At 39.7% G+C, this 11,564-nt stretch overlaps 1 protein-coding gene across 1 annotated transcript; it reads right to left on the bottom strand.

The window, feature by feature from the left end:
• Positions 1–300: 300 nt before the first annotated feature.
• On the bottom strand, positions 301–11,263 carry bag3 (BCL2 associated athanogene 3). The gene is made up of 4 exons (XM_048551023.1): positions 10,759–11,263; positions 5,166–5,537; positions 3,910–4,383; positions 301–1,540 (listed from the first exon to the last, which is right to left on the bottom strand). The coding sequence occupies exons 1-4, from the start codon at positions 10,939–10,941 to the stop codon at positions 842–844; spliced, it is 1,728 nt and encodes a 575-aa protein (XP_048406980.1). The 5' UTR covers positions 10,942–11,263; the 3' UTR covers positions 301–841.
• Positions 11,264–11,564: the final 301 nt, after the last annotated feature.

Genomic DNA, 11,564 nt, shown 5'->3' with positions numbered 1-11,564 from the left:
TGTACTCTGCATTGTTCCCACCAGTGACACAGGCAGGAGTCTGACATATAGTGACCAAAGCCATTTGTAAACAAAGTGTATTATCAAATGAAATTGATCTTATGCCCAAAAGTATCGACAAACATCTGTGCCTGGACTGCAGTTGAAAGGTATTACTAGAATATCGCATACTTTAAAAGTCTTCAAAACTTAAACTAAGATTATCTGCATTTTAAAACGCATTACTTTCAGTAAGCAACATATGTAAGCTTAAAATTAAATTTGACTTCTTGCTGCTTACAAAAATCATTGTACACAATGCAAATGCAATCTGAATTTATTGCTTCCTTTGTAGAATTATAGAAACCTTTCTATACCTATAAAACTCATACTTCAATGTCCAACACATTTCAACATATTTCTTCATAAAGTGCCCAACAGTGATTAAACTGACACATTTACTTTAGAGGCAATACAATGTGTTTTTTTTTACTTAAATGGTACTCTTGCAGTTTATAAGGCTTTGTAACTCACCATCATGTGGCACATGGTGTTATTTTGGCTAAGTTAAAAGGGAGATAATGGATTAAATACAATGCAAAACAGAGGGGCATGCTTAACGTATGTTTCAGCTCTTCAGCAAGATGAATGTGCCTTTTAAAAAGTTGATTACAAGTAATCAAAGACTTGCATTGTTCAACCCATAAGCTTCTGTTGATCATAATTTTCTCTCCATGTATTGATGGCAGATAAAGAATACTGGGGCACAAAACTACAGGAAAGGTTTGCAATGGCATGCATTCATAAAACTTCTAAACACGATTTATAAAACGATTCAAGGGTGCACTTTGATGTTAAAGGTCTAATGTTCATTATCAGCCAAAGTGTCTTTAATGTGGCGAGCATCACCAGGCTTTCCTGGGTTCATTTCACTTTGGTCAGTTTCCATTTTTGATTCTTGTGCATCAATTTTTGTGCATTTTTTGTCACCTTCTGTATAATCCATTTGAATTGACTTCTCAGTTATTCCTGGCTGGGGTTCAGAAAAGCTTTTCACTTCTGGGCCCATGTTGGCTTTCTGTTCTAACCGTTCCAGAAGGTTTTGAACTTTTTTAACACCATCTCTTCTGGCTTGTCGCACATCATCTCGACCCTCAGGGTCCACTGAATCAAGGGCCAATAGCTCTTTGGTCAGTAATTCTTCAATCATCAGATAGAGTTTATCTGTTCCCGCTCCTTCAAATAAGTTTACATCTTCTTCAAGCCTATGGACCTTCTGAAGAATTTTCTCTACTTTTACCAAACCAGGGTGTTTCTCAGTGTCTTCATTGGGTATGGTTTTCTTGTCAGGGATGACAGCCTCTTCTTGCTGGGTATTGCTCTCTGCAGTGGCTGGAGCTTTCCCTTCAGTTTTCTCAGTTTTAGGGTGGGGTTTATATGGTTGCTGCCTGGTGACTTCAACAGGGATATAAGCTGGAGGTTGCTCAGACCCAAATGAATTAGCTTTGTTCTCCTGTTGTATTCTGGGTGCCTCTTGATGCTGTGTTCTTTGCTGAGGAACCTGTAATAATTGAGGAAGGGAATCGCATGGGTATTTAGCTCAATGTCTACAGTACCTTCACTCTTATGCTTTCATTACTTTCTGCATATTTTAAATGACACTCGCAAATAATTTTGGGGAATGTCATCAAGTGAATGATTTGGCAGTGGTATTTTTTGCATTTCCGAGCTCTATAGCCTACACATTGATTGTCAGACTAACACTGACTCCTGTCAAGTATGTTGTGCAAAATATCTCTACACCTTCTTCCATTTTCAGTCTGATAGCCTCCAACTTGCTTTAAAGAAAAGGCTACTAAATACAAGCCAGAACTGACCAACCCAACTTCTCATCATTGTCATCAACCCATCCTTGGAATTATTCCCATTAGAATCGATAGCCTTTCTTGCCTATTCCAGAAATATGTTACAATTAAGAGAAAACAATTTTGGCTATATTCCTTGATTTGTTTCTAACTTCTTGATTTTTAACCAATGACCACTCTTTATAGAATTTTCGCCATCTTGAAAAATATGCTGGATCAGTACTGTCAATTCTATTTTTAATTCTCATGAGATAATTGAGATCACATTAAGTATTTTTAAGATACAATTTGAAGTTTTACAACCTTAGATCCCTGAAAATTTCAATTATTTTGATGTCCATCTCTGCAGTATTATTCAAGTGCAATAATATCCTTCCTATGTCTGACTGACTATAATTCAGTAAAGTGAGATAAACCTGACTCATTTTATAAACTTTACACAGCAAGAAGATAACTGTTGCTCTGCAAATCTCCTATCGCTGCTCGGCTGAAAACTTCAGATTCAGAGTGAAAGTGTCATAAAAGGATGGCATTGCTGTGATCTGCACAAGGCAGAAACTGTGATTTTATGCAATATCAGGAGGAAAATGGCAAAAGATGTGACTACTTAATCACAGACTTATGCTGAAGTCAATTCGTTATTTAGCTCAGCATGCAAGTTCTAAAAGCCTGTCTTGATCTCTGAGTGAGATCTGGCGACTATTGGGTCTGTTACATAAAAGGTCAATTCTGCTAAATCTGGAGACTGATCGTTTACATAGCATTCTGTTTTTGTGTCATCTGCAAATTTGGAAATTTTCATTAGGATAACATATTTTAAGTTGTTTATTAAAAACAAAATCGCAGAAGGCTCAGTACTGACTCCCAGTTGAGATTCTGATCTAACTGTATCCTACTTTGAGCCCCTCTATAGCTGAAAGTTTTCATTTATAGTTATTCTCTGTTTCTTGTACAGAGTATCCTAGCAGTACAGACAGCTTAGGACATTTCAAATGCCATTTCCTTTATGCAAAAAATCATTGTGCTTTAAAAGTAACCCATGGGGGGAAAATATTTTGAAAAATGTCAATACGATGTAACGCTATATTCAGGCAGGAATTTATTTTCATTATTTGATGCTGCAGTCTCACTCAACACAATCCATGAATTTTCCATTGTGAAATGATAGCTTTTACAACAGCGACACAAAATTGTAATTTACCTATGTTTCAGTGAGATGCAGCAATTTCTGCTTGAAATCAGGGAGGTGACCACAAGAATACTGAAGTCCAAATATTGCAGAGATTCTACATTCAAGGCATTCAGTTCACCACAGTTTTATTCAAGATAACAAAGTGTGGAGCTGGATGAACACAGCAGGCCAAGCAGCATCTTAGGAACACAAAAGCTGATGTTTCGGGCCTAGACCCTTCAACCTAAGATGCTACTTGGCCTGCTGTGTCCATCCAGCTTTACACTTGGTTACCTCGGATTGTCCAGTATCTGCAGTTCCCATTATCAGTTTTATTCAACATTATTTTTGTGAGGATGTAGCTGCCTAACTGTATTGAACTTTCAGCAAAGTGACATTTTCCTAGTTTGTTATATAAGAAATGTGTACACAGGTCGATCGTTCAACTTTCTTTTGCTGTTGTAACTTTTAGTGTTTTTTTAAAAAATGTTGTTTTGTTTCAAATACAGCAGGCAAACGGACCCTTCGGTCCAACTAGTCCACACCAACCATGTTCCCAAACTAAACTAGTCCCATGTGCATGCATTTAGCCCATATCCCGCCGAACCTTTCCTATTCACATACTTATCCAAATGTCTTTTAAACATTGTAATTGTACCTGCCTCCACCATTTCCTCTGGCAGTCCATTCCACACATGACCCACTCTCAGCTTTTTAAAAAAAAATACTTTTAATGCATTCTCCTGTCACCATAAAAATATGCCTCCTAGTTTTGAACTTCCTGACCATGGGGAAAAGGCCGTTACTTTTCACCTTATCCATGCGCCTAATGATGCTGAAGTGTACTATTAATGCTGCATGTCAAGCCGTGCTTATCAAACCATACCAACTTACCTGTGGTCTGTCCACACCTGCATTGGTCCAAATGGGTGACTGCGGACGAGCACGTGAAGTAATCCGTGCTGGAGAGCTTTCACGACTTGATGCTCCCTTCTGAGCCTTTCTTAATGGTGATGGCGCACCAGCTCGGTTTGTTCCCCAGTCTTCAGGAGAAATCCTGTAGACAACTGGCTGCTGCTGCTGCTGGATTGTATTTGGTGTTGGCTGCGAAGGATACTGTACATGTGAGTCAGACTGGTATGCTTGCTGGGTTGGAAACTCTGCCTGTTGCACAGGGTGTTGTGTTTGCTGGGTTGGGTGTTGAGTATGGTAAGCAGGGTGATATGCCTGTTGAGTTGGCTTTACTCCTTTTCCTTCATGGATCACGGGTATAGAAATATAACCTGAAGGCAACTGGGAACTTCCCAAGCTCGACCGGCCATATTGCTGAGGTGGCAATGTCTGGGGGCTGGTTTGTGACTGTGAATTCTGAAATAAGGAAAGATTGTTACTATCATTAAAGATTTTAGTTTTTCAGAAGTAATCAATCATTGCTATTACGCTCTCAAAGAATAACATAAATCAGATTGATGAAAACAACAAAAAAAATCTAATTAACTGTAGATGCTGGAAGTCAGAAACAAAAACAGAAATTGAAGAGATGTTACCAGACCTGCTGAGTTATTCCAGCAATTTCTGTTTTTGTTTGTGATGAAAATAAGGCAAGATGTTGCTTAGCCTGCTGTGTTCATCCAGCTCCATGGCATGTTACATTGATCTGAAATAAAAACTTGCTCCACTTGTTGTTTTTTATTTTTCTCCTTACAGGATTACTCTAATTCCATTTAAAATATAGCTACTAAAATGTACAACAAGAATGTAAAGCACTTAATGGAACATGGTGTGACCTGGAGCAAACAGAAGAAAGACAAGAATATCACATCATGAGTCGGCTATTTTTAGTCTCTAGAACATGACAACCTAAAGATAAATTCATAGTTAGCCTTTTGGAAGGAAAACATTTGCTTTATTTGTAACCTTCCTTGTAATACAGTAAGTGTTATACCAAAAGTAGCATTTACTTTGACTACAAGTCCATTAACACAAAGCTTTTGAACATTTTATGCAAAGGTCACATTTATTTGCTCAGTTCAGATTCCTAGCTATTTGATTTGTCTCTTCCATTTCTCTGACTAATCCTATCATTTGGGCCTAGCACACAGCAGCAACTTCAGAATGAACTAAAACCTTAGGAAAAGTAAACAAATTACCTCTGACCCTTGCAAGCTCGGCGTCTGGCTCGTGGCAGCTGTTGAGGCTTGTCCACTTTGTTTATCAGCATGTGTGGCTTCAAATGGAGACTCAGATCGTGTTGAGAGCCTGGATGGAGACTGTGCCCGTACTGGGGAATGCGCCCGTACTTCAGTTTTAAGTCTCTGCAAGTCAGGCTGCTGAGGTGAATAGCGTAATTTTTGCTGATGATGTTCAGGAACTCCTTCATGAATTATTGGGATGGGAATGTAGCCTGGACGGAGTTGAGGACCAGTTGAGCCAAATTCCTTTCCATGTTGTTGTTTTGGGATATCTTGTGATGACTGGTGATACCCTGATGGATAAGGACCATTGGAAAATGTTTGCCTTTCCTAGAAATAGAAAACACAAATTGGGAACTTTCATCTACTTTTCATCAATCTTTGAAGCAACTGAACAAAAGGTAAACAAAGTAACAAAGGTAAACTAAAATGAGATTTCTTTGCAAATCCATCCTATTTTCTATGACTTTAATGAATACTTCCAACATGTTTTAATACTGTGCCCCCACTTTGCACTATTGACCATGTGAATCTGCTTGAAAGCAATTTAAAAATTAAGAAGATAGTATTTTTTAAATTCATTATCTGACCTAAGTTCCAGTAAGAAACAATATGCAGTAAATGTGTTTCATAATGTCTGGGAAAGCAATTGATTTATTTGCTCAAAATCAGTTTTGGATTAATCAATGATTTCTCCAACATTGAAAACTTGCAGCATTGAGGTAAACAGACTCTGTGATGATAATTAGTTATTTTTCATATTTTAGCCACTTAAAATTATAAGTGCACAGACAAAAGGTTTTATGATTCTTAGTGTAAACCAAACAAATAAAAACAATGGTAAATGTAGTTGTCTTCACATGGTGCAAGGGTAAAATAACAGGTGACAGTTATGATTTTATCCTGGGTCATTAGATATACTGTTGCTGGAAACTGGCAAGACAAGGCAACATTTTTGAAGCATCACATCATACACCTCTACAAATGTTCACTGCTGCTCCTACATTGAAAGATAATGACAAAAGTAGGCATGTCCTTAATTAAATTCTTTCTTTAAGATTCACTCATTCTTCAGAAATTACATCAAATGTTGATTTCAATTTTAAGCATTATGTCACAATGAGGTTCAATGCCCAAACAGCACTTACTATTTACATTCATCATGTGAATGTACTTTATAGATGAAACATCTGAAATAACATTTATGCTGTAGAAGTGTCAGGCAAAGATCATTTCCAACAAAAGCAAATCATCTCCCCAATGACATTTAGTGGCATTGTCATCACTAAACTATCCTCCACCAATATCCTGGGGGGCAATAAAATGGAGTGGACCAATGATATAAAGAACATGCCTTCAAAAGCAGGTCAGAGTTCAGAAATTATGCAATTCAGCTGACTCTCAATACCTGTCCACTATCTACAAGGCAGTGGAAGGGAGTGTGATGTAATACTCTCCACTTGCCTGGATGAGTGCATCTCTAACAACATTCCAGAAGCTTCATCGATTCAGGACAAAGCAACTTGTGATTGGCAATCCATTCACCACCTTAAACATTTGCACCATTCACAATAGGTGCATAGTGGCAGCAGTGTGTACATCTACAAGGTGCACTGCAGTAACTCGCCAATTCTCCAGTGTTAGAACCTTCCAAACCCACATTATCTACCACTGAGAATGACAAGAATAGCAGATGCATTGGAAGGTCACCAAGTGCAATTCCCATCCAAAATATGAATCGTCTTGACTTAACAGTATCCTCACTCATTCACTGTTTCAGGGTCAAATCCTAGAACTCTCTTCCTGACAGGACTGAAGTACATCTCCGACAGGGGAACTGCAGTGCTTTAAGAGGACAGCTTACCACCACCTTCTCAAATTTGGATGTGCAGCAAATGCTTGCCACTGATGCTCACATCCCATGTAAAATTATTGTGAAAATACAAGTAACATTATGCTGGAAACAACTTTTTTGATTAATCTGAGGTAGTTCTGATTCCAATTTGTCAAACAGTCCTAAGTAAAGTCAATTGTCTCCTTGTGTCCAATGCAATAATGTTACAAGTTTTGTCTTTCTCTACAAATCTCTCAAAGGCTTACTCAGCTGGGCTAATATTGCGTAAACTAATGAGCTGAAGGACATTCAGTTAGTCAGACCCCAACTGGAGTATATCATTCGCTTTCCAGCAAATGCAGAGTTCACTTTCATACCAATTCTAGAGGGTTAATTATGGAACCAGGTTTTATAAACTTGGCTTGTATCTCTTGATTTTACATGGCTAATGGCAATCTAATTGAGGGGTTTGAAATCATTATTCATTTTGTTAAGTTAGAATAAGAGAAAGTAAACTCAGATTAAGTTCTGGGGACCCAGGTCTGAATCCAATCATGACAACTGACAGAATTTGAATTTTTTTTAAAAAATCTAGAGTTAAGAGTCTAACAATGACCATGAATTCATCGTCAATTGTTGAGAAAAAGCCATCTGATTCATTAATGACCCTTAGGGAGGAACTGCCGTTCTTACTTGTTCTGGCCAATATGTATCTCCAGACCCAGGACAATGTTGTTGTTTCTTAACTGCCCTCTAGACAATTAGGGACAGGCAAGGAATGCTGGCCGAGCCAGCAATGCCCACATCCCGTAAATGATTTTTAAAAATAGTACTTCCTTTAATCGGAGGAATACACAACAAATCAGCATCATTTAAATTTTAAACTTGCCCATTTAAGAGAGAAATGTGAAAATACTTAGTTGCTGAAATGAAATATTCATGATCCAGATCAATAGATATCTGTTGGTTAAACATATCAAGAGATATAGAATAATGACAGATAAATTGAGCCGAGTTATTGATCTGCAATGTTTTAAGTGTATAGTGTGATGGAAACAACAAATAAGTTGAATGATCAAACCCTGGTCCTTTGGCACCCATGCCACCTTAACTTCTGCAGTTGTGATAAACTAAATGTTCTTTCCAACACCCTCTAGTCCCTGAATTTCAGTTTGTGTGCTTCCCTCCACTAACAATAATGTTAGCTTTTTCTTACTTGTCGTGCTGTGCAAAACACCTTTTCAAAATATTTCCATCTCTCTTCAACTTTAAAAAGTCCCAAAAAAAACGCATCTCACTAACTAGAGTTATGGTCTGACCTCATAATTTTACCTACAAAACTCTTTATCTGTAAAGTACTTTGGGACACTTTTAAGTTGACATCACTATTTAGCACACATGCTGCTGTTATCTAGGTTGAAGTTTTAATTCTAAATTTACTTTTAATATTTTTGGGTTGCTTTCACCACTCTCAACAGTACTGGTAGACAAACTAGCTCCCAGTCACCCCTGCTGGTTGTTGAAACCAGAGTAAAAGGGTGATCTATGTACACTCAATTCCATTTTCGCTTCCTCTCAGCAAATGTCTCCTTTTAGTGTCCCTTCAAGCTGAGAGCAATGACTCAGTCATTTAGGAATCATAGGGGAGATTCCGTCCTGTACTGTCCTGCAGTAGGTCACATTAATGTCTTGGCATCGTTGACCGTAAAGATGCCTAACAGCCACTTACACCTAAATTTCGAAAGGCTTGAACTCAATAGATTTGTGAAGCGGGTTGGAATTGTTTACACTCAAATAGTAATTAGATTATTAACTTGCAGCATTACCACAAGTGAATCCAAGTGAATTATAACATTTAAGATGAATTAGACTAAAGAAAAGGGAAAAAAAAAAGAGAAGAAAGAAACAGGGGTTGCTCCAACACTGGAGCTAACACTCCCAATGAAGTTAGAGACTAAATGGGAAATGGATAAGTGCACAAACTTCAATGTCAGTTTCAGATTAGTTCAATATATGAAAGTCAGCCAAGAATAATAGATATGTGCTTCAACTGCTTCAGAAGTTAAACATTCTCCAAACTCACAGCTCAGTGATTCAGCACATGACTCCTAATCAGTTCAAAGTTGGAGCTCAGGTACACCTGTGCCCAGAACTTGCTGCTGATCAGTTTGTTCATTTCTGAGCCAATACAGTGGATTCCAGCAAAAAGGAGGCAGACCAGCTCAGGTTGTTTAACTAGCCTTGCCTGTAGAGCTTGATTACTGTAGCCACAAAAGCATTCATAACTCTGAATGCACCATCTTCCTCCTATTACCAGGGAATATAAAATTCTTCAGGGGACAAAATATTGGAATTTTGCTTTTTAAAAAGCACGTCTCGGCATTTAGGTTATCATAAATTCATTTAGGTACAATAACCTCATTTTAAAACTTGGTTTATACAAGATTAGGACAGCATAGTTGTTTAGCTTCCATCAACTGTTCACAACTTTGCCCATTTTTCTTAGGCTACAATATATGTTAAAACAAGGAATGCACATTTCCTAGCTATGTATCCTGGTCATAAGTGTGACAGGATCAGCATATGATCTTCAGATCAGCATCAATTAAAATCTGTTGCCTCATTTTTCTTTGTAATTAGCTCAGTGTTATTTTTGCCTTGAAACGCATTGCTTCATGTCTCCGATTTTGCAGGTGGATTTAAAGGCGGCAGTACATGCGGAAAGAGCAGCAAATCTATGTGCACTGGAAAAAAAAGGAAAGCAGTTTCTGGTAGCTTACTTCACATGGTAGAAACTTCACTACGTGCCTCCGAGCTGTGCTGGGTGTCACCACCAGCGTTTTTAACAGCTGACAGCTGTGCAGCTCCACAGATCCCTCATGTCTCCAAACCTTCTCCTGACAACTGACTCAGGCAGCTAAACAAGGTGCCCAGCTGCCAGGCCCTGCCTGAGCCCAGGCAGGCACCGAGCGAGTTCGACATCAACTCAGATAGACCCAAATCTTGCTCGGATTTTCAACTTAGGGCCTGCTATTTTGTTTGGGAGGAGGGAGGGGAGGGGTGAATGATCCGAGAAACTGAAGCACAGCAAGAGGGGAGGGTTTGCACAGATCACGCTGCACATGTAGCCCCTTTCCTCGAAACCTTGGCCAGGCCGTAAGTTAAAGGTTACCCAGGCGATGTTTCATCAGATCGGACTGCAGTGCGTCATCCCAAAACCCAATCTTCATCACTGACACCATCAACATGCCATTTTTGTTCGGGGCCAAATTGCTGTCAATGTTGGTTTCGCTTTATCTCTCATTTAAAAACAAAAATTAAAAAGCGGGGGGGGGGGGGATTGGGGGAGGGGAGCATGGATTGAGTAAAGGTGTCTGATGGAGCATTTACCTTTTTGCAGCAAACAATCCCGACTCCAGGGAGGGATTTTGTTTTGTTAATCGGGCTGTTCGTTACAAAAGACTGAAGCTGGGGAGGAGAGTGTCCCCTGTCACCCCTGCACAGACAGAAAGGCTTGATCTGCATTTGTAAAAACACTACAGTCTCTCCCTCCAGACACCCTCCAGGGTCAAACACGTACACACCCCTACCCCCACCTACATACATGTACACACACACACACACAGAGAGAGAGAGAGAAAAACAAACAGCCCCTCGTTAGAATGTGTTCGGAAACCGTCTCCGGGGGGGGGGGGGGGACGGACAGACAGCACTGACCTTCGGCAGATCCAGTCTCGGGTCACTCCACGTTGTCGTCCGGTTGTTGTGATCGACGAAGAACGGCCAGCCGGTCTGAGGGTCAATCTTGATCTCCCAGCCCGGGGGCAGGGCATCGCCGCCGCTGGCCGCCTGATTCGGAGAATTCTTCATTGTAAAGCCGGGCATGGTGAACTGAGCCATGGTTAGTCCGCTCTCCCCTTTCCCCTGGAATATTTATAGAGTGACACGGGCAGGCAGAGGGCTGCACTGGAAAGTCTCTAGAATTTGATCTGGGAGCAGTGAGCAATCGGAGGCTCGAATGTTCTGGCTGCTTCTCTGCTCCTGTGAAGACGATTGGGCGAGATGATAAAGCCGCATTACTAACCCATTGCTGTGCACGAACTGCAGTAACCCAGGGTTGGGTTACTGGCAAAATCTCCTCAGCTTCCCTCCCCCTGCTCCTTTCCAAATGGCAAACAGCTTGACGCCTCAATATGTTGACCAGAAACGGTCTCTCCCAGCTCGGATCAATTCTCAGGCACCCCTGATTAATTCATCAGATATTGTTAGGTTGAAGAGACAGCTCCAGATCCCACTATACCCTAATATGGTCAAAGTTTTAGCAAGTGGCATAAACTTTTTCGAAGGATTATAAATCATGAAAGTTGAGTTTCATTTTGGTTGAATGAGGTATAGCCATATAAGGTGCATTTCCAAAATAAAACAATCATTTGAATCACATCAGCCGGGCTGCGGTGCTAAATTCGCTGCCTAATTAATATGTAAAAGACCGAACCTGTCAAACCAGATTTATAAAAACCGAA

This window comes from Stegostoma tigrinum, chromosome 20 (genome assembly GCF_030684315.1).
Source record: "Stegostoma tigrinum isolate sSteTig4 chromosome 20, sSteTig4.hap1, whole genome shotgun sequence".
Classification (NCBI taxonomy): domain Eukaryota; kingdom Metazoa; phylum Chordata; class Chondrichthyes; order Orectolobiformes; family Stegostomatidae; genus Stegostoma; species Stegostoma tigrinum.
This window is presented reverse-complemented; position numbering and strand designations above follow the sequence as displayed.